This window comes from Lepus europaeus, chromosome 12 (genome assembly GCF_033115175.1).
Source record: "Lepus europaeus isolate LE1 chromosome 12, mLepTim1.pri, whole genome shotgun sequence".
Lineage (NCBI taxonomy): Eukaryota > Metazoa > Chordata > Mammalia > Lagomorpha > Leporidae > Lepus > Lepus europaeus.
In genome coordinates, this window is record NC_084838.1 from 13,180,808 (window position 1) to 13,204,573 (window position 23,766).

At 42.1% G+C, this 23,766-nt stretch overlaps 1 protein-coding gene across 2 annotated transcripts in view; it reads left to right on the plus strand.

Annotated features, from left to right (window-relative positions):
- The first annotated feature begins 8,938 nt into the window (after positions 1–8,938).
- MEGF9 (multiple EGF like domains 9) overlaps positions 8,939–23,766 on the plus strand; it is a 115,219-nt gene continuing 100,391 nt past the window's right edge. For both annotated transcript variants that reach the window (XM_062207674.1, XM_062207675.1), the window contains exon 1: positions 8,939–9,620. In XM_062207674.1, the coding sequence (XP_062063658.1) occupies positions 9,053–9,620 (568 nt within the window). In that variant the 5' untranslated portion in view covers positions 8,939–9,052. The remainder of the gene's footprint in view (positions 9,621–23,766) is intronic.

The window sequence follows — 23,766 nt, forward strand, 5'->3', positions numbered from 1 at the left end:
ATTACTGATTTTGAGAGCAATGCTTACTTGTTATTTAAAAAATTTGAAAAATGCAGAAAAATATGAAGCAGAAAAAATTTGCAATACTCATAATGTAGTCACTCAGAGTCAAAGAATGTTAATGCTTTGGTGTTTTTCCTTTTGATCTTTTTTTTTTTATTATTATTTTGACAGGCAGAATTAGACAGTGAGAGAGAGAGCCAGAGAGAAAGGTCTTCCTTCCGTTGGTTCAGTCCCCCAGATGGCCACTACGGCCGGAGTTACGCCGATCCAAAGCCAGGAGCCAGGTGCTTCCTCCTGGTCTCCTACGTGGGTGCAGGGGCCCAAGCATTTGGGCCATCCTCCACTGCCTTTCTGGGCCACAGCAGAGAGCTGGACTGGAAGAGGAGCAACCGGGACTAAAACCCGGTGCCCATATGGGATGCCGGCGCCGTAGGCGGAGGATTAACCTACTGCACCACAGCACCGGCCCCTTCCTTTTGATCTTTAATTCTGTGCATGTATTATCATTTTACAGCACTATGATCACATAGCAAAGTCTTATAAACTACTTTTTCTTTTTTTTTTTTTTTTTTAAGATTTTGTTTGTTTTATTTGAGAGTTAGAGTTACAGACAGTGAGAGGGAGAGACAGAGAGAAAAGTATTCCTTCCATTGGTTCACCCCCAAAATGGCCACTACGGCTGCTGATCCGAAGCCAGGAGCCAGGACCTTCTTCCTGGTCTCCCATGTGGGTGCAGGGGCCCAAGGACTTGGGCCATCTTCAGCTGCTTTCCCAGGCCATAGCAGAGAGCTGGACTGGAAGTGGAGCAGCTGGACTAGAACCGACGCCCATATTGGATGCCGGCGCCGCAGGCAGAGGATTAACCTACTGTGCCACGGCACCGGCCCCATAAACTAATTTTTCAAAATGTTTGATGACAAAAATTTTCTTTCTGCATATCATTTTTTAAATAGAGGAATAATATTGCAATGTAGAGATTTTATAGAGCACAAAGAACTTAAACCAATCCCTTATTGTTATCTGTATAGATTTTTCTAGTTTTCATTATTATATATAACATTCTGATGAACACTTTTTAAATTTTTTTTAAAGATTTATTTATTTATTTGAAAGTCAGAGTTACACAGAGGGAGGAGAGGCAGAGAGAGAGAGAGAGAGAGATCTTCCATCCGATGGTTCACTCCCCAACTGGCCGCAATGACTGGAGCTGTGCCGATCCAAAGCCAGGAGCCAGGAGCTTCTTCCGGGTCTCCCACAGCGGGGAAGGGGCCCAAGGACTTGAGTCCTCTTCTACTGCTTTCCCAGGCCATAGCAAAGAACTGGATTGGAAGTGGAGCAGCCGGGTCTTGAACCGGTGCCCTTATGGGACGCCGGCACTTCAGGCCAGGGTATTAACCTGCTGCGCCATAGCACCGGCCCCTGATGAACACTTTTGTACATAAATATTTACATATATTTTTCCCCTTGGGTGGATTCTTAAAAGTGAAATAATGAGTCAAAAGGTATAAACTCTCAAGGCTTCACAAATAGGTTGTATCCCTTTGTGTTTTTGTAAACAGTGAGAGACATTCCCTCCCCAATAACAAGTATTACCAGTTTTGAAAGCTCTGATTCTGCTCAAACAAAGGTTAAAGAATGGCAATTCATTCTCTCCATTTGCAGCTCTTTGGTAATTTGTGTTGCATCTGCAGCATTTCATGTTTCTTAGTCATTTGTTTTTCCCTTTCTGTGAGTTGTCTGTTACTGTCCTTTGCTGGGCAGACTCTGTGAATAGAGGCCCCAATAATCCTATAGTTGTTTGCAGAAGATGCCAAACCTTGCATTTAGCCACATCTGATAGGAGGCCAGGCCCCAGCAGGATTAGAAATAGTCCATGTCAGCATTACTATTTCAATGAAATCAGACGGGGGAAAGTTTCCATGTTTTCCAAGTATTGGAATCTGGGAGATGAAGTTATTTTTTGCCAAACCATGACTATCGTATTATTGTGTCTTCTTTTCTCTTTCCTTAAAAGCTGCTCTAGCAGGAGGGGTAGACGTGGGGTGTGTGTGTGCATCCTTTCTTTCAGTATGAGTTGATTAACATCTTACTACATGCAATGCAGAGTGGCCGTGTTGGTAGACTGTGAGCACAGACAAGAGCCTGAGCTTTGGCGTTGGGCAGATCTTGGGTAAGTTACTTAACCTCCTGGAGGCTGTGTCTTCTTTCAAGTATGGGTGATAGCCCTGGTTTTTTGTTTTATGTTGTTTCTCTTTTTTTTTTTTTTTTTTTTCCCCCCACCCCCAGGAAACCTTTTATTTAAGGAATACAAAGTTCATGCATTTCTTAAGTACAGCTTTAGGAACATAGTGATTCTTCTCACTGTACCTGCCCTCCCACCCACCCTCCAACCCCCCTCTCCCCCCCTTCCTATTCCCATTCTTATTTGTTACTAAGACCTATTTTCTTTTTCTTTTTCTTTTTTTTTTTTTTTTTTGACAGGCAGAGTGGACAGTGAGAGAGAGAGAGACAGAGAGAGAAAGGTCTTCCTTTGCCGTTGGTTCACCCTCCAATGGCCACTGCGGCTGGCGTGCTGCGTCCGGCGCACCGCACCCATCTGAAGGCAGGAGCCAGGTGCTTATCCTGGTCTCCCATGGTGTGCAGGGCCCAAGCACCTGGGCCATCCTCCACTGCACTCCTGGGCCACAGCAGAGAGCTGGACTGGAAGAGGTGCAACCGGGACAGAATCCGGCGCCCTGATCGGGACTAGAACCCAGTGTGCCGGTGCCGCAAGGCGGAGGATTAGCCTAGTGAGCCACGGCGCCAGCTACTAAGACCTATTTTCAATAAATTTTATACAACATATGATTAACTTTATACTAAGTAAAGAGTTCAACAAATTGTATGAAAAAACTTTCTCGGGGCCGGTGCTGTGGCTCAGTAGGTTAATCCTCCGCCTGTGGCATCGGCATCCCATGTGGGCGCCGGTTCTAGTCCTGGCTGCGCCTCTTCCAATCCGGCTCTCTGCTGTGGCCTAGGAAAGCAGTGGAAGATGGTCCAGGTCCTTAGGCCCCTGCACCCTCATGGTAGACCGGGAAGAAGCACCTGGCTCCTGGCTCCAGCTGTTGCGGCCAATTGGGGAGCGAACCAGCGAATGGAGGACCTCTTTCTCTCTCTCTCTCTCTCTGCCTCTCCTCTCTCTGTGTAACTCTGACTTTCAAATAAATAAATAAATCTTAAAAAAAGAAACTTTCTCAATAGTTGAGACAAGGGCTGTTCAAAGTCATTGCATCTCAGAGTTTCAATTTCACTTCTATAGATTACCTTTTAGGAGCTCTACTAGTTATCACAGATCAGGGAGAACAGGTAGTATTTGCCCTTTTGGGACTGGCTTATTCCACTATATATGATGTTTTCTTTCCAGTTTCATCCATTTTGTTGCAAACAGCAAGATTTTTTTTTTAACTACTGTGTAGTATTCCGTAGTGTACATATCCTATAATCTTTTTATCCACTGTTCAGCTGATGGACATTTGGGTTGATTCCATATATTAGCTATTATGAATTGAGCTGCAATAAACATGGGGGCGGGGGGGGGGAACAGATAACTTTCACATGCTGATTCATTTCCCTTGGGTAAATTCCCAGGAGTAAGATGGTTGGGTCATATGGTAAGCCCTTATTCAGATGTCTGAGGTATCTCCATTCTGTCTTCCACAGTGGCTATACCAGTTTATGTTAGGGAAGCATTTTCCCCACACGCTCACCAGCATTTGTTGTTTGTTGATTTCTGTCTGAAAGCCATTCTAATGGGGGTGAGGTGAAACCTCTTTGTGGTTTTGATTTGCGTTTCCCTGACAGCTAGTGATCCTGAGCATTTTTTCATATGTCTGTTGGCCATTTGGATTTCCTCTTTTGAAATATGCCTGTTTAAGTCCTTTGCCCATTTCTTAACTTAGATGTTTTGTTGTTGTTGAGTTTTTTGATCTCTTTATAAATTCTGGTTATTAATCCCTTATCAGTTGCATAGTTTGTAAATAATTTCTCCCATCCTATTGGTTGCCTCTTTACTTTGCTGAGTACTTCTTTTGTAGTGTAGAAGCTTCTCAATTTGCCGTAATCTCACTTGTCAATTTTGGCTTCCATTGCCTGTGCCTCTGGGGTTTTTTCCAAGAACTCTTTTCCTATGCCAATGTCTTGCAGGGTTTCCCCAATGTTATCTGATAATTTCATGGTATCAGGTTGTAGATTTAGGACTTTGATCTATTTTGAGTTGATTTTTGTGTAAGGTGCAAGGTAGGGGTCTTATTTCATACTTCTGCTTGTGGAGATCCAATTTCCCAGTACCATTTGTTAAAGAGACTGTCCTTGCTCCAGGGGTTGATTTTAGCTTCTCTGTCAAAGATAAGTTGGTTGTAGATGTGTAGGTTGATTTCTGGCATTTTTATTCTGTTCCATTGGTCTATCCATCTGTTTTTGTGCCAGTACCACGCTGTTTTGATTGTAACTGCCCTGTAGTATGTTTTGAAATCTGGTATTGTGATGCCCTTGGCTTTGTTTTTGTTATATAAGATTGCTTTAGCTATTCTGGGTCTCCTGTGTTTCAGCATCATTTTTTCTATATCTGAGAAGAATATCCTTGGTATTTTGATTGGTATCACATTGAATCTGTAAATTGCTTTTGGTAGTATGGACATTTAGATGATACTGATTCTTCCCATCCATGAACATGGAATATTTTTCCATTTTTTTGTGTCTTCTTCTATTTCTTTCTTTATTGCTTTGTAATTCTCATTGGAGAGATCTTTGACATCCTTGGTTAAATTTAGTCCACGGTATTTGATTTTTTTGTAGCTATTGTGAATATGATTGATTTTAGAAGTTCTTTCTCAGCCATGGCATTGTTTGTGTATACAAAGGCTATTGATTTTTGTGTGTTGTTTTATATCCTACCACTTTATCAAACTCTTCTATGAGTTCCAGTAGTCTTTTAGTGGAGCCTTTTGGATCCCCTAAATATAGAATCATGTCATCAGCAAATAGGGATTGTTTGACTTCCTCCTTCCCAATCCGTATCCCTTTGATTTCTTCTTCTTGCCTAATGGGATAGCCCTGCTTTTGAGAATAAGTGCATTAAGAAGAAAGAAATTCCTGGAACGTGAACGTCACATCAGAAGACTTCTTTTAGCAGAATAACCAATTCCTGAGCCACTTCTGCGTGTTTGACTCTGGGCTAGGTGATGAGTATACAAAGAAGAATCAGACTGGGCCCTTTACATCATCTCTGTTGCCTGCAGGAGAAAGGCCAGGCTTCTTGTCTGCTCCAACTAGGCCTCCTCTTCTGTACCCCCTCATTAAGCCCAATGGCTCCAGGTATAATGGGTGGTTTGACAGCTGTCTTTGGATTCCTGGCCTTAGCTGCCGTTTGGGGCAATAGGAAGACTGCCAGTCAACATTCTGATACACAGACCTTCACAGCTGTTATGTTTATTTTCTTTTTCCTCTTAACATTATATAATAAGCATTTTCCTTTTACAATTAAGGGTGCCAGCCTGAACCAGCTTGCCTTAGTTTGATTTCTGGCTCTATCACTTACTAAGTGACCTTGGACACAAGCTGTTTAACCTCTCTCTACCCTACTTTCTTTATCAGTAAAACATGGATAATAATATGCTATAGAGTGAATGTGTCCCCCCTTAAAACTCCTTTGATAAAATCCAACTCCACATGTGATCGATGAGGAAGTGGGGCTTTTGGTAGGCGATTACTCATGAGGACAGTGTCCAGATAACCAGGATTAGGGTCCTTCTAAAAGAGACCTTCCTGCTATTTGAAGATGTAGGGGAAAGGCAGCCTTCTGTGAACCAGAAAGTGGCCCCTAACCAGAAACTAAATCTACCAGTGCCTTGATTTTAATCTTCTTCACACCCAGGACTGTAAGAAATAAATTTCTGTTTCTTCTAAGCCAACCAGCCTATGGTACTTTGTTACGCAGCCTGGCAGACTAAGGTATAATAGTACTTAACTTCTGGAATTGTTCTTAGGATTAAACAAAACAACCCATGTGTAGCTCTTAGCACGTATAGTGCACAGCACATAGTAAGACCTCAGTTATCTGCTAGTAATATTTGCCATACTGTCTCCATTGCCTCCTTCACAATGACTTCATAGGATCAAATCAAACAGATATACTACCTTTCTGTGATACTGGCTACTTAAGGAGTTGCCAATTTTTAAACTCAAAGTAACATGTTATTCCTAAGAAATTTTTAAAAATCATCTTGCCGTTGAAAGATGAAGGCAGAGCAATGAATTTAAGAACTCAGTGAAATGCATCAGCATTAATACACCTAAAGTGGCTTGCAAAATTATTCAACATTCCCTGTACACAGTATGGACTCATCATCCCCCCCAAAGAAGCCCCGGCTTGGGTGATGCTCACCGGAGGCAGAGGGCCAGCCTGGATCCCTCAGCGCGGTCTTGCGGTTCTTTGCTCTGGGATTCTCCTGGCAGAGAAGCTGCGTCAGCTTTTTTTCTCTACTGCCAGGCCGTCTCTGATACAGCACAGCGTCAGGCCGACCCAGCATTTTTCAGATATCATCTGGAAATATCAGGTAGAGCAACTCTCAGCCCACGTCACCTGACAGGGAAGTTATGGGACAAAGGTTTCTGGTCTGACCCTAGAGCCAACAAGAATGGCATAATAGAAATGGCAGCCTACACAGATTGAACACTGGCTGGCTCTTTAAGGATGCTCTCTTCCATCCTCAGTGGAATGAAAGAGCATTTATTGGCCCCATTTCATGGGCAAGGAAACTGAGGCTCAGAGAGGTGAAAGAGTTCCTCCAAGGTCACGCGGTTGACAGAGTCACCACCTAGCTCTGTCTGACTCCAATGACATTGGTTTTTCCCAGGGGCTCCACAGGATCTCTTTTCAACTCAATTCATTTTAAGCAGCATGGATGAGTGCTCAGGAGCACTACCCCTGCCCCTGTTCTGTCTCTCAGAACAGAGACAGCCTGATGGGTCAGACAGACATATCAATCACAAGTTCTAGTATGAGGCTGATACAAGCCTGTGAGAAGCTGACGGTTCAGTGTATCCCGTTGTCCTTCCGAAAGCCATCTTTAATCCTTTCAGGAAGAGGCAGGGAAGAGGTGTATTGATGGATCAGGGCTGCGCTCAATGAATAAGCAGAGGGCAACAAGGAATCGGGGAAAGAGAGACTAATTCCCATTTTGCAATCCCAGAATAGCTCTCAGAGGATGTGGCATTTGGGTTGGGGTGTGAAGGGTCAGGAGGAATGAGCAAAAGGATATGGGGAGGGGGCATGATCTGGCCACCCCGCTCCCCTTCCCAGCAAAGTAAAAACAGAATCTTGGTTGATCGTTGCTAAACATTGGCCTAGAAACCAGAACACCCGCACACCCCTCCCCTTACATCCGCAGACAGACCTGTCAAGATACACCCATAGATAACCACACATGCAAAAACCACAGAAAACACACACCAGGACACACGCCCAGATTATTAAGAACAAAATATTTAAAGGAGTTGGAAGCTCCCACTCAGACACAGCCTCACCAACATGTTTGTGCTTTTAGGCACAAGCACATACATATCCTCCCCCACCCACTACTCACGCAAGCAAATAAAAGCATGCTTTCATGAACTGCACAGGTTCACACACAAATCTCATCCTGCCGGTCTGGTTAGAGACCAATGACTAATGGAAAACAACCATCTCAGGGGGAAGCCAGGGCTGGGCTGGCGGTGGGGCTGCGATTAAGCCCCGTCAGATGTCAAATCCGCCCTGCAGGGCTGCAGCGCCCGACCCAGCTCTGGGTCCCCGGGCGGATGGCGCGAGGAGGCTGCGCGCCCGATTTCCAGCTTCGTCCCAGGTTCAGTGTCATAGGGTCAAGCTCTTTGATCAGCCCCACCTGGATCGTAGCAGCAGGCAGGAGACTCTGGGGATCCGGCAGGGCTGTGGCCTGCGGCTGCTTTCTAACCCTAGGCTTGTCCCGACACAGTCCACTGAGAGTAGTTAGCTCTAATGAGGGCTTGCCACCGTGGGCAGGCACTGGGTTAAACCCTTTGCGTACATTACTTAATTCTTACAACAGCTCAGTGGGGGAGGGGGGGTGTCCTTGCAGAAAACTGCGCTCAGGCCACAAAAGCACTCAGTGAGAGACACGAAGCTGAGGTCCAGTCACGTCTGACCCTAACCTTCCCGGGGTTTAGGGTCAAGCGTGCATGGGAGTCTGTCGCCTCAAGGCTGCTGGAGGGTCTCCAGACCTCAAAGTCCAGCCTGGCGCAGCAGGTGCCTGGGCAGGGTATGGGTCTTGGTCCCAGCAGGGACCTCAGTTTCCCCATCCTTGAAATGGGAACAGCGCATCAGACCTCGCGGGGCCGAGGCCAGGCTCTTTCGGGCAGAGAAGTGGAACTCTGGGCTTTCCACCCTCGCTGCTGTCGTCCTCGCCCATCGCCGGGCTCCAACCCTGTCCCCGCCCGAGCCCGAGCCCGAGCTGGGGTGCGGTGCCGGCGCCCCATTGTTCAGGAGGGCGGGGACGCCCCCTCCAGCGGGTTCCCCGCCCCGGGTCGCGCTCGCAGCCTAATGGAGCAGACGACTTGGCTCGGCGTCTGCCTCGCAGGGCACGTCCTTTGTCTGCTCCGCTGCGCCCGGTGCCCGAGGCCCTCGCCCCGCTCTTTGGGCAGACAAAGCCGCGGCCGCAGCGAGCCCGGCCGGCTGGAGCAGGACTCGCGCCACCCTCCTCCCGCCCTACTTCCCGCCCCCTCCCTTCGGCGTTCTCTGATTGGTCCGCGAAGCTACAAAGAGGCTGGGTCACGTGAGCTGGCGTGGCCTGCCATTGGTGGGGCGCTGCTGCCAATCGAGGAGGGCGGGCTGTCAGCGATCGGCCGGGTCGCTCCCTCCGCGCTGGGGCCCGCCCGCGGGGCCGGCCGCCTGTCAGAGGGAGGTGGCGATGGTGCGCCCGGTGGCGGCGGCGCCTGCGGCGGCTTTCTCGTTCGAATTGCAGGGAGAAGATGACTGACCAACCGACTGGCTGAATGAATGAATGGCGGAGTCGAGCGCGCCATGAGGAGCCTGCCGAGCCTGTGCGGCCTCGCCCTGCTGTGCTGCGCCGCCGCCTCAGCAGCCTCGCTGGGGAATGTCACCGGTGGCGGCGGGGCCGAGGGGCAGGTGGACGCGTCGCCGGGCCCGGGGCTGCGAGGCGAGCCCAGCCACCCCTTCTCTAAGGCACAGGCCCCGACGATCGGATCTCCGCGCAGTCCCCTGCCTGCGACCTCCTCAGCCCAGTCTCCGGAGACCACCCCTCTTCAGACGACGGCCGGACCCGCTCCCACCACCTTCCAGGCGCCCGTCGGCCCCTCGCCGACCACCCCGTGGGCGGGGGAACGCACCCCGACCACCCCTCGGGCGCCGACCAGACTCGCGCCCACCACCCTTTCTGCGACTACTGGTCGGGTGCCGACCACCCCCGTAGCGACCACCGTTCTGGCGCCGACCACTCCCGGGACCCCAACCCCCATTCTCCCCAGCAGCAGCAGCAGCGGCGGCGGCGGCGGCGGCGTCCCACCCACCCCACCTGCCACCGAGGCCCCCTCTCCGCCTCCCCCAGGTGAGTCCCACCGCCTCCTGCTTCACTGGCCGGACACTCCCCGGCCGCTGCCGGTCCTCACCCAGCTCCCGGCATCTGGATCAGGCGCTTGGCTGGAATCGATTGTTTCTCGTTCCTCCCCCGCCCCCCAAGGCTCCCCAGAATCGGGCTCCCAATGGGAGGTCCAAGCTCCACCTAGCCTCCCCCCCACCCCAATATGGAAACGCTTTGTCCCCCCTGGGCTGGCTCCTTCGGGAGTGAAAGACATCGCATCTCTTTCCAGTAGGGCTCTCTGGCCTTGGTCAGAGACCTGGGATGGGCGCAAACTTTTGGGTTCCGTTCGCTCACGCAGCCTCCCCGCCTGGGCTATTAGGGGAAGTTTGGAAGCCAGCACTGCACCTCCATCAACCCAGAGGTCAAAAACGGAGAATCAGGGATTCCTCCCAAAGCCCCAGTTTCCTAGTGCATCTCTTCTTGTGTATGTAAATCTCAGGGGTGTGTGTGACAAGTAGAAGAGATATCGAAGGGAGTTTTGTTTACAAACAGTAGCACAGACCGGTTGAGGCCCAAAATAAAAAAAAAAAAAAACAAAGGCTTTGTAAACCATGTTTGCCATGCCAACGGGAGGATTCGGCAGGTCAGTTGGGACAGGTGTGTATCTAGGTTGAGCTGGTTTATAAATTAGGTTAAATCCCTTCCATGCACCATGTTTTTTCTCTCGTCACTCACAGGGTCAGTGTGTTTGCACAAAAACACAAGTTAAGCAAGGGTGGCCATTTTTGTCCCCTTACAGTGGCGTGTTCAATTTTACGAATGCTGAGAAATGCCAGTTTCTGGGATTCTTCCTTCTGCTGGTTGAAGTCAAAGGGAAGTTAGAGACAACTCCATTTCTTTCCTCCTTTATGTCTAAGGTGGGCCTGGAACTAAACAAATAAGACTCACCTGTCACAACATTTTCAGCCAGAGTCTCCGAGTTCTGCTTTGAGTTAGAGAGCAGATTAGTCCAAGCCAGTTGTCTAGCTGGATCTCTGACCTAATTCTTGGGCTCAGTGATTTACTGGGAGTCAGGTATAGACTATAATTGAGTTTGTAGAGAATTTTCCCACATGGTTATGAGCCTCACTACAGTCTTGAACCTTGGGTTAGAGCCTAGCAATGACATAAGCAGGAATGCAAATTATTCACCCACAGAGGGCCAAGTTTGCATCTCTTCTAGTTTCAAGGAGTCTATTGGCTAGCCAGGTTTTACCTGTACCCATTTTGACTTTCTTACAGAGACTGACATGTCACTCGGGAGACAGGAACATAGTGGTTGAAGAATGTGGACTCTGGGGTTCCTTCTTAGGTTTGCATCCTACCTCTGTCCTTTATGAGCTACGTAAGCTTGGGGGCGGGTCATTTAACTTCTCTGGCCTTAGTTTCTTCAACTGTGAAATGGAGTTAATAATACCGCATAGGAGTGCTGTAAAGATTAACTAAGCTTACACACTTATAGTGCTTAGAACAGCTCCTGGTACAGAGGAAGCACCATTTGTATGTTAGCTACACTTCTGAAGGGCTGTGTTTGTGCAGCTTGAAAAGCGTTTGAGAAACCTAGTAGGGACTTGTGGTTATTTCTGTTTGTTTTAGTAAAATGTAATAGAAACAGAATGAATTAGGTTTTTCTGGCGTTTCAGGACATTGTAGCATTTAAGCAGCAGTATTACTTATTTTGGTTAATATCTCATAAGTAAATCCATTTAACTGATGTTATTTAACTTTCATTATTTTTGTATTGTTATTTTTAAACTGCAAAAATAACCTTTGCTTTTAAAAATACGAACAATCAGAAGTCCACAAAGAAAAAAGTGAAAGTCACTCCTTCACTGCCTGCTAGTTCCAGTCTGTCCCTGAGTTACGACTGTCAGTTTGTTGGATCTTTTTTCAAACATTTTTTTTCTGGATATATGTAAGCATGTACATAACAGTTTGAATAGTTTTTTTAAAAAAATAAAAAGGAATAATTCTATACATATTGTTTTGCAACTTGCTGTATTCACTTAACTAGATACTGTGGACTTTTTTAATGTCAGTGGTTGGTGTCTGGTCTTCCTATTTTTAATATTTGCACTTTCCATTGTAAGAATGTTTCCTAATTTATTTAACAATCCTCTATTTATGAACACTTAGCTTGCTTCTAGGATTCACTTTAAAAAACAGAGAAGAATGTGCTCTTGTTAAGTCCATCATGTATTCATTGTAGTCTCTAAAACTTTGACTCAAGTTTTTTAGAATCCAAATTGATTTAAAATAAAGCTGTATTTGTTAATATTTGTCATCTGAACTGTTAAAGGCCTTTGGTAACTTCTATGGACTCACATAAAATTTGGTTTGTGGTAGTCTTTGGGCCACTGAAGTTTTAGAAGGTTGTCCAACTTCAGAAGCTCTCCTGTGTTTTAAATATTCTATAGTTTGTCTTTTCTGTGAATAAGAAACTCTGGGTTGCCTGTGCCTAGGTCCCAGAAGCTGAACTGATTTTAGAGGCTTATTGACAGCCATAGGTAAGCCCAATCTTGGCTTTCCAATGATATGGTCTTTCTGCCTGAGCTCAGGGCTCTGTTGTACTTTACAGAGTAAACATTTCTTTTTGACTAACAGAGGGAAAGCTTCCATTTCAATTTGAGAGCAAGTTTGGCTTGCAAAGTTGAATTCCCTGGCATTTGGGGGTGGTTGTAGGGAGTTTGTTAGTTTCAATGTTCCTATAAAGACAGCGTACTATTGATTATATACTATTCAACTGGAGAAATCTTATAACTGCTTTTTAAATTAATAAGAATTTCTTTCATGGAGATCTAACTGAGAGCTCTTGCCTACCCCTCAATTAGGGCCTTCTTTTGTTTACAGGGACATTGATCTGCAAGCTGAAACTAATTGCACAGCAAGAAGGCACTTTCTTTTCCCAAACCTGGCAAAACGTTCTGCTGATTGGTTGACTGGATGGGACATTTTAAGAAGAGTGAAGGAAGATGTTATGACACTAGAGAGTCATGATAATTAGCAGTATGATACTGACATAAATTTTTTTTTTTTTTTTTTTTTTTTAAATTATGGACCTTTAAGGTTAGATGGGCCCTTAGTCCTTCCATGGGCTTAGCGGAGATATTTTCCCCTGTAGTTACACTGATCGGTCTGGTGCTACCCTTTGGGGCCATCCAGACCAGGTCAGCTTTCTCTGTGCGATGACAGTTCTTCAGGAATTTTGAGACAGTGATCATACTCCCTTAAGTCTGGACTAAATAACTTTAGCTCCTTCAGCTGGTCTTTATGTGACATGGTTTCAAATTCCCTTACCATCCTGGTCATCCCTCTTCTGGACTTTTTCAGTCTTTCTGTGTCTCTTTCAAAACGTGGAGCAAAGCTGAACCTAATACTCCAGATGCTTAGCCAGAGTGTTCTTTCTGGAGGTGATACTACTGTCGATGTAGTTAGTCCCTGTCACAGTAGCTTTTTCAGCAGCCACATTCCGTTGTTGACTCACTGAGCCCATTAAGATAGCTAAGTCTTTTTTTTTTTCTTGTCTTCTAAATATGTGCTACACAGCCCTTCCTTTTTTCTTGACTTGGAAATTCTTGTAATTTTCTAAAGTATAACCAGACACATTTACCAAACTTAGGTTGATTGTGTTAGATTTAAGTAATTCTCTGTAGATCCCAATCTGTCAGTGTACTCCCAATTTACTCACATTTCCCTATAGAGTGATCCTATGGACAGAATTTAAGGATTAGTTAGAGCATGCTATTATTGTCTCATATTGGAGAGTTTTTGGAGAGTTATGGATGATAAACCAGTTTGGAAAGGGACAGATAATAATTTAGTTCCCAAGGATTTCTTTCAGCTCTAAAGTTTTGTGATTTGCTGTGCATGATTCAACATACATTTTGTTCTCCAAAGAGCTTTAATTTTATTTATTTTAGATCTAAATTATGAGAGTAGATTTTGTTTAAGCAAACCCTAGAATTTAGAGTTTGAAAACGCTCGATTACTCTAACATGTAAATAAAATCTTATAAATGCATTCTATTTGAAAGGAACATTCTGGGAATAGAGGGTCCTCCTAGCTGTATTGGGAAATTTTTTTTTTTTCATCCTAATATTGTTTACTACTAGGTTCAGGGTCTTAGTACTTGTGGTTTTTTAAGGTGTCACATACTGTAAAGGAACCGAAACTGCACAGGCTGCAGAGATAATATAGGTCTACAGTCTTTTATCCAAAACCTTTGATGTAGGATGTATTTTAGACTTGAAAATTTTCCAGATTTTAAAATGTTAACAAATACATTCCAGTGAAGCTGATACAGCATACTGTAATCAAACACGTTAGGATTTTTGCAGCAAAATGCACATTGAGTGGGATAAATAGAGATTATAAGTAGCATTTGATCAGGTCAGGTTTTGATTCCGGGTGTATATAGGGCAGGGTAGGTATTTGAAACAAATGAGTTACAGAAAAATGTTTGGTTTTGGAGATTCTGACTTTTAACATCGGATTTGATGGACTGTGGACCACTGGAATACTGCAAACACATTTACTATGTTCCTGGTGCTATTCTAAGTTGTCTTAAGTATAGTAACTCATTTAATCATCAGAGCAGTTTGGTACTATTATTACCCCTTGTTTTATAGACTTCATAAGGAAACCCAGGCCCAGAGAAGCCAAGCTGTGGTAGAACTAATCATTCTGGCTTCAGAATCTGTATTATTAGCATTTAAAGAAATAATTGCTTGGGCTGGGCATTTGGTTTAGGGATTAAGACACTTCTGGGGAAGCCTGTGTCTTATATCAGAGTGTCTGTGTTTCAGTCCCAGCTCTGCTTCCAATTCCAGCTCCCTGCTAATGTGCATCCTGAAAGTTAGCATGTGATGGCTGCAGTGACTGGGTCTTTGCCACCCAAGTGGGAGAACTGGATTGACTTCACAGCTTCTGGGTTTGGCCTGGCCCAGCACTGGTTGTTCTGGGCATCTGGGGAGTGAACCATTGAGTAGGTGGGAGGTCTGTCTGTCAGTGTGTGTGTCTCTCTGTCTCTTTGCCTTTCAAATAAATAAATGATTTTTTTTTCAAATAAGGAGTCTATGAAAGGGGGAAAAAAAAAAAAGAAAATACTTGCCTAAAATAGAAGATTAGGAAGCAATTTTGCAAAAATATGAGTTTTTGTGTGTTAACCTGAGAAAATGTCTTCATTTTTGGCATTTCATTTCATTATATGCTATTCATTCACCCACCTCCTCAAATTTTTTGTTTTACCATGTTTTGCAATGGTGACATTAAATTATAGCTCTTATTCTTCTATTAATTAGATTCTGTTCTGGCTTGTGATGGAGCAATTTGTCTGTATTCTTTTAAAGGCCTGGCCCAGGGATTTCTCAAATTTATTGTATCTTATTCCTGGCCCAAGTGCCTAGCTTTCCATAGAAATTTCTTAGTCTGATTAGTTTTTGAAACAGCATAGTTAAACTCCAGAACATTAGTTTCAAATCTTCTAAATTATGACCCCCGGAAGCCTTCTGGCTAGTTGAAAATTTACACATTGAAATAATTTGACTAGGTCTTTTTATCTTGAGTCTTTTAAAGAACCATAAAATTAAAGTGTGCATTACTTTTCATCTCAGCATTCCTAAACATGTATACATTAACTTCCAGACGTCCTGGCACCCTTATAAAAAGAATGGAAGAAAAGCATCACAGTGCTGTTTTTACTGATGAGTAAATTATGGGTACGGAGACTACTGCTCTAAAGCATTAACAGATCAGAAGAGAATAAAACGGAAGATCTTGTTCAGCTGAAAGACAATGTTAGATGATATTTGTAGTTGTAAATAGCTTTAATTCATACTTTTCTGCTTTGATCTTGATTTTTGTTTTCTGTAGGTATGCTATGAAAATATTTGTTACTAATGTTGATATTATATTCAGGTACCTCTATTGTGATCACTTAGTCTTTTTACAAGGATACATTTTGATTTATATGTTTTTCACTATAGACAACTACCCTAACTGAACTAGTAAGTTTAAAGGGAGATGTTTTTAAAAAACTGTGACAAAAAAGGTTATGTTTGGATACATATGTGTTTGAATTACAGTAAAGATTTACTCAAAATAACTATCCTTTTAGGTATATCTAAGTACATATGATAAATTTATGTCAAAATAATGGCTTTTAGTAATGCCACTGTTCCACAGTTAGTTATTGTCAGAAGAAATCTTTCCCTATTGCTTTTTCTTCGAAATAAGAAAATCTTTTCTCCATTCTGCTTGCTCATTTTTTTTCAATTTAAATTCCTCTATATGTCCCTCTCTTGTTTCTAATTCTTACCCTATCCATTCTTTCCACGTTCTTTAAGGAACCAAATTGCTCTCTCTATTTAACAATTTACCACTTTGTCCCCCTTCAGTGGCTCCTCAAAGCCCAATTCTTCCAAGAAGTCTTTCTGGAGGAACAAAAAGTCCTTGAAGATGTCCTGGTATCAGGGTGCACAGGGTTGAACACTTTGCACTCAGAACAAAACTTGTCTTTCTCTGTGAATCCAATTTCTTTCCTATTGACTTGCTTATAGTCTTATTTAATTTAGATAATTATGCCCAATTTTAAGAAGATGTCATCATGTACACAATATTCAGAACATGGTATTAATTTTCTCTTTTTGAAAAAAAATTTCTTTTTGCTCTGAGGAGACTGCTTTATATTGCCCAGCTTTTTATTCTTCTCCTGAGAAAAAGTAGGGGGAAAAACTGCCTCTTAAAAAATCAAGTATTTTGAGTAAGTGTCAGATTTCTTTTTCTATGTATGAAAATTATGAGTTGTTTTTGTTGGTAGATGGATTTGGGATGCTTACCAATATAAAAGGCTTAATTTGGTTGAGAAACAAATGTTTGATCTTTTGAATGACAGAATTTCCCCTGCAGAAATATAATTATGGTTAATAATGAGCAGAGTGCTTCTAATAATTAACAATTGTGCATTGTGTTAGAGTTCACAAACTGCTCTTAAAATTCCGAAGACTTTACCATCCATACTTTGTGGATTTCTGGGTATTACATGAGTGGAAAAAAGGCTTAGCTTCTGTCCCCTGTACTTCTCTTGGAGAATATTGACCAAATCTTTACAAAATTTTGATGTTTCACATTTGATATTTTGCATTTCCAACTGTTGTCCTTTAAGCTTATTTGGTGGAGTGTGAATCTTTGACTGATTTGGTTGCCCATATTTAAAGGATGGAAAAATGGTATTTGGAGAAGAGAATTTAAAAAAAATTTTTTTTCTGTCCTAAGCACTACACGGGGTTGAATATTTTAGAAAGAGCCCAGTAGTAATTGAAAGTAAATTGTGACAGAGATAAAGTGAACCATGAAACTTACTGAGAGGGCTCACGTAAATTTCATTTCTTCATGTTGAAATATTCTCCTTTCTTGGTGTAGGAATCTTTTGCAATTATCTAAAGTTGCTACTTCACCTTTTATTGTCTCAATTTAGCATGCTTAGTATTTTCTAAGAGACGTAGTACTTTCCCATCTCTCATTTCCAGTCTGATATTTTAACACTCTGGCAAAGAAGGTAACTAACATTAACTAATATTACTGTATACCTGATTACCTAGCCCAGGATTTTGTTTTTATATACACTGAGTTAGTTAATTCTTAGACAGTGCAGTAGTTAAATATTAGTATCCCTGTCTGATCAATGGCGAATACTAGAATTCATAAAGTTAAAAGTATTAGTTTGCCCAAGCCTAGCAAGCTTACAGACTCCATGAAGGCAGATGCATCTGTTTCTTTTGTTTCCTCCTGTCTGGTCCAAAATAGATTCTCAACAGTGATTCAGTAAGTGAAGAAGAAGAAGGAATGATTTGTAGCTACGCTAGACATACAGAATGTTCTTGAGAAAAATAATGCAATCATAGGGTTTTTTCCTTTTCGTTTAGAAATGAATGTTTTTCCTTTTTTACTCCTTTGCACATAGTAATGATGTTGGAACCTACTTAGGGAAAATGGAACTCTTTGAGATATAGTATATTACACGTATTCATTTTATCTTTTGCTGCATTACTTTGTCCTTTCTACTTAATTACAAAAAGAGCAACAATAGACAAATGAACATCTGTTGACTTTTGTAGAAAGAGTAGCTAAGTTGGAAAAGTTGAACACATGTCAGTAAGATATGGGATCCAAAGTTTTTACTAGGTTGATAATCTTGGGCAATTAATTTTCATGTATAAAATGAGAGATTAGGTGTGTGTGTGTGTGTGTGTATTTTAAGATTTATTTACTTAAAAGAGTTACAGAGAGATGGGGAGGGACAAAGGTCTTCCATCCACTGGTTCACTCCCTGAGTTGTCACAATGGCCAGGGCTGAACCAGACCGAAGTCAGGAGCCAGGAACTCCTTCTGTGTCTCCCGTATGGGTTCAGGGACCCAGGTACTTGGGACATCTTCTGCTGTTTTCCCAGGCCATTAGCAAGGAGCTGGATTGGAAGTGGAATAGCCAGGACATGAAAAGGCACCTAAATGGAATGCCTGCATCACAGGCAACAGCTTTACCGGCTACACCACAAGGCCATCCCTGATTTGTTTTTTTCAGATGGATTTGGGAGCTAGTGTAGAGACTGGAGAGGCTAAGTAAATCTTATATACCCTCCATACCCAACACTCAACCTCTTACACTCATATCACCATCCAGACTCTATGATCAACTCTGTTCTCTTTTGATTTTCATATTCGGTTTATTCTTTCAGTAACAATTTTTGAAAAAGAAATTCTGCACTGAAATCCTATGATAAAGAAATTATGGCACTCTCTGAACTATTATGCAGCATTAAAATGCTTATATTATAATTAGTAATGTAACACAGGAAAGACATGCCAAAATAATTGGCTAAGACCAAGTAATGGGATTATAGGCAATTTTAATTACCTTATTTGTGTTTCTCTGAATTTTTAAAGTTTTTTGGCTATATCCAATTTTAATTTTATAGTCATAAAAATAAAGGGAGAAAAATGTATACAAAGTTATGGTAAGCTTGGTAAGCCTTTACTTATTTGAGATCAAATCAGATTTTACCCAGGGCCATTTAGTGGTAATTTCTGTTGCTGACCCAGCAAGTTTGATCTACACCAGAGATACTTGCTTAGTCTCAGCGAATGATAATTTTCAAGAAGGGAGACTATTCCTGAGGCCTGACAAATCTTAGACATAGGGTAAGGATGACATATTTAAGATTGGGTCCTTTTAGGGAAGATTTAACTGATTTCTTCACCAGAGGTTAGAGAGAACTGGTTCTTTCTCCATTTCATTCTGTCTTGGGAATATAAAACATGCACTTTAAAGTTAGTTAAAGGTAGCTTGTTGAAATAGATCTTGTTTAAATTGTGCAAAATTTGCATTCATGGCATTGTTCACAGCTTTTAACAATAAAGGATTTTTTACTGTTTCCTTCTTTACAGATATGGAGCACCCAAAAGTGTGGTTCCAGACTGTCCATATGTTTTGTAACTAGATCAGATGGGCTTGCTTTTGCACTGGCAATATAACAGCTGTCCTTTGTGATACCTTGCCAGGGAGAGGCTAAGCTCCAAGAGAAGAGGTGATTTCTTCATTTGGAAAAAGGAATGTGTTCTGCCTAGTCACAGGGTAAACAATAAGGAGTAGGAATGTCTTGAACCTGGCTGAGAAATGTTAAATAATGGTTTTTTTTTTCTTTTAAAGATTGATTTATTTGAAAGGCAGAGATACAGAGAGAGAGAGAGAGAGAGAGAGAGAATATTTTCCATCTACTGGTTCACCCTTCAGATGGCCACAGTGGCCGGGGCTGGGCCAGGCCGAAGCCAGGAGCCAGGAGTTTCTTCCAGGTCTCCCACATGAGTGCAGGGATCCAAGTACTTGGGCCATCTTCTTCTGCTTTCCCAGGCACATTAGTAGGTAACTGGATTGGAAGTGGGCAGACGGGACTCAAGAACTGGCATCCATATGGGATGCCAGCACTGCAGGCAGAGGCATAACCTTCTACACCACAGCGCTGGCCCCTAAATAATGTTTTTGGTTTGAGAGGCACAGAGAGAGAGAGAGACAGACAGACAGACAGACAGACACAGAACTCTCATTCACTGATTCACTCCTCAAATGTCTTCAGTGACTGGGGCTGGGCCAGGCTGAAGCCAGGTACTGGAAACTCAATCCAGGTCTCTCATGTTGGTGGCAAGGACTTAACTACTTGAGCCATCACTTGCTGCCTTCCAGGGTACATATTGGAATCAGGAGCAGAGTTGAGAGTCAAACTCAGGCACTTTGATGTGAGATATGGACATCCCAAGTGGTTAACTGCTAGGCCAAATGCCCACCCCTAAATGATTATTTTTTTAAGATTCATTTATTTGAAAGAATGAGTTACAGAGACACACACACATGCGTGCACACACACACAGATCTGTCTTCCATCTGCTGGTTCATTTTCCAAATGGCTACAAAGGCTGGCGCTGGGCTGATCAGGAGCCAGGAGCTTCCTCTGGGTGTCCCACATGGATGCAGGGGCTCAAGGGCTCGGGTCATCTTCTGCTGCTTTCCCGGATGCATTAGCAGGGAGTTGGATTGCAAGTGGAACAGCCAGGACTCCAACCGGTGCCTATATAGAATGCCAGCACTGTAGGTGGTGTGGCTTTACCCACTAGGCCACAGCACCATTCCCCCCTGAATGACTTTTATTTAATAAATTTTAGACTCTTTAGATAATTGATTTTGGAAACTTGTTCATTCTTTTGTGCTTCCTAGAAACTGGCATATTACAGAGGATCATATTTGATTTATTATTATTATTTTAAATCTAGTGCTTTTATGTATATGAGCAAAGAGAAGAGAGTAACATTGTTGACTGTAAGAAAAACATCATATTCCCTAGTTCTTTTTAATTTTGGAATTAATCTTCAAAGATGAAATTTCTTTAAATATATTTTATGAGAGTAGGCATTGATACAGCAGTTAAAATGCCACTCAGGGCATGTTATATCAGAGGGCCTGGCTCTGCTTCCAATTCCAGGTTCCTACTAATACGCACTCTGGGAGGCACCAGATGATGGCTAAAGTAGTTGTGCTCCTGCTACCCACATGAGAGACCTGGATTGAGTTCCAGGCTCCTGGCTTTGGCAGAGCCCAGCCTCAGTAGTTGTGACATTTGGGGAGTGAACCAGTGGATGGAAGATCTCTCTCCATATCTATATGTCAATCTCTGCCCCTCTGCCTTTCAAATAAAATGAAAAAGCTAAGAAAAAAGTAGTTTAGGCTAAGTTTAGATGCTATCTACTCTAAAGGAAATTGGATGAACTGAATAGTGTTTTTTTTTTAAAGCTTTATTCATTTATTTGAAAGTAAGAGTTACACAGAGAGAGAAGGAGAGGCAGAGAGAGAGAGAGGGAGAGAGAGAGAGGAATTTCATCCACTGGCTCGCTCCCCAATTGGCTGCAACGGCTGGAGCTACGCTGATCCAAAACCAGGAGTCAGGAGCTTCCTCCGGGTCTCCCATAGGGGTGGAGGGGCCCAAAGACTTGGGCCATCCTCTATTGCTTTCCCACACCATAGCAGAGATCCGGATCGGAAGTGGAGCAGCTGGGACAGGAACCGGCGCCCGTATGGGATGCCAACACTGCAGGCAGTGGCTTTACCTGCTATGCAACAGCTACGGCCCCAAACTGAATAGTTTTTTAGGATCTCTTCAGTCCTGTCAATTACTTATAGGGATGTAATGGTACCTTAAGAAGGATTACTGCCAAAAGAAATTAGCATCTGAAAGAGTTATCTGTACCCCCATTTTCATTGCATCACAATACTAAGATATGGAAGCAACCCAGATGTCCATCAATGTTGACTGGATAAAGAAATTATGGTATACGTACATTATGGAGTACCACTCAGCTGTAAAAAAAAAAAAATGATTTTGCAACAAGATGGATGCAACTGGAACCCATTATACTTGGTGAAATAAATAATCCCAAAAGGACAGATATCATGTTTTTGCTGATCTGAGGTACCTAAAATGTAATGTTTAGCAGTAAAATGGACATTTTGAGATTCAATGATTGTTTATAGCCCTTGTCTGTTCTGTTGAGGAACAGTGTTTTTTTTTTTTCTTCATACTATTTGTTGAATTCTTTTACTTGGTGTAGGGTTAACTATATGATCATTAAGTAAGCTGAAAATAGATCTTTGTAAAAATTCAGAGTGGGAATGTGAGAGGGAGGGAGGCGGAAGAAGCTTGGATGGGAGGGAGGGTAGTGGGGAAGTATCATGAAATATGTGAAACTTGTATAACCTAAATAAAATTAAAAGCAAAAAAAAAAAAAAAAAAAGAATGGTTACTGAAAATAATGAGAGAAGAATGGCAATGCTTGGCATTCCAACATATTTATCCTGTTTTTATTGAGGCTTGATTGGAGGAAGACATTGAACAATTTTGACTATAGATTTTTCATTTGACTATGTATTCATTATACTCGTATAGTGTTTTTGAATTATCAGTTCTGTATGATCAACATTAAAAGGATGGTTCCACCATTGATGCAGCATGGGTTAATGAATAGTTATACACTGTACCAACAAGACAAAGCAATCTAGCTGTTGGGTATTATTATACTGAATCATTGGTATATTGCTTGCAAACTTATCCTGTTCAACTTGTTTTAGTTTTTAAGTTAGTTTGTTGTTTCAACTTGTCCATAAAGGCAGGTCTGAGTAGTCCAGCTAATCGGTGGAATGGCAGTCGGAACTAAATTATAGTCTTTCTTTTCATTTACTTTGTGAGCTATTTAACACATTAAAAAAAAAAAAAGAATGAGTTTGTGATTTAGTTTCCCTAAAATGAAAACTATTACTTTTAGTGTCTCATGGCTTTTGAGAAGTAGCACATGTAAATTACCTTGAGCTTTCCTTAAACACAAAGGCTTTATATAATTAAAGCTATTTTTTTGGTAATCTTTCCAGATTATGTGGTTTGTATGAGTTTATAATATAATGTGAATAAAATAATTTTGATTAAACAACAAAAAATAAACATATGAATTTACATACCTACTTTATATAAAATACATTTTTGTGTTTTATAGTTCATGTATAATTTATAGGTAATTATGTTGTATTTTCCAAAGCTTTGAGACCTTTTAGTATTACTTTTCTTCCCATTATAGCCTGAGAAAATAATTCTTATGTCATATTGAACTCACAACATAAATAAGTTGTGCTTTGTAAATCTTTAATATGTTCATTTTAGAAAATATAAGCAATATAAAGATAAAAATGAACCAGTAAATAACTAAAGTTAACACTTTGTTGTAACCACAGAATTTTTTTACATCAACATTTATTTTATCCTCTTCTCTGCCATTGAAAGCATTATATGGCTGGCGCTGAGGCGTAGTGGGCTAAGCCTCTGCCTGTGGCATGGTAGCCCGTATGGAGCACCTGTTCATGTCCTGGCTGCTACACTTCTGGTTTAGATCTCTGTTTATGGCCTGGGAAAACAGTGGAAGATGGCCCAAATACTTGGGCCCCTGCACCTGCATGGGAGACCTGGAAGAAGTTCCTGGCTCCTGGCTTTGGATAGGCCCAGCTCTGGCTGTTATGGCCATTTCTCTTTGTCTCTCTGTCACCTTTCTCTCTCTCTTTCCCTCTCTTTGTCTGTAACACCACCTCTCAAACAAATTTTTTAAAAAATCTTAAAAAAAGGAAATTATTGTGTATGGATATATTACTTTTAAATTTCAAATATTTTAATGTTTTGGAAATGAGAAATCTAAATTAGTTTGAAAGTAGTACTGTTTTGCTATCACTATAATGTAAATTATCAAACTTTGGGTCTTTGCTATATTCAAATTACTGTATTAGGTGCCTCCTAATAGTTACAGAAAACAAGCTATCCCATAAAACTTTTTATTACCGCATATATTGCTCCACCTCCCACAGCAATAAATGAGGTCACTTATTTGTTATGAAAACGGAAATGTGAATTGGATTTAGCACTCTTGTGGAAAAGTCAAATATGTGACAGACCAAAATGGGAAAAAAAATTCACCACAATTGCATTATTTTCCATGTCATCAAAAAGAATATAAATCTATTTTGGATAGTGATCTAAAACTTTATACAATGCTTTAG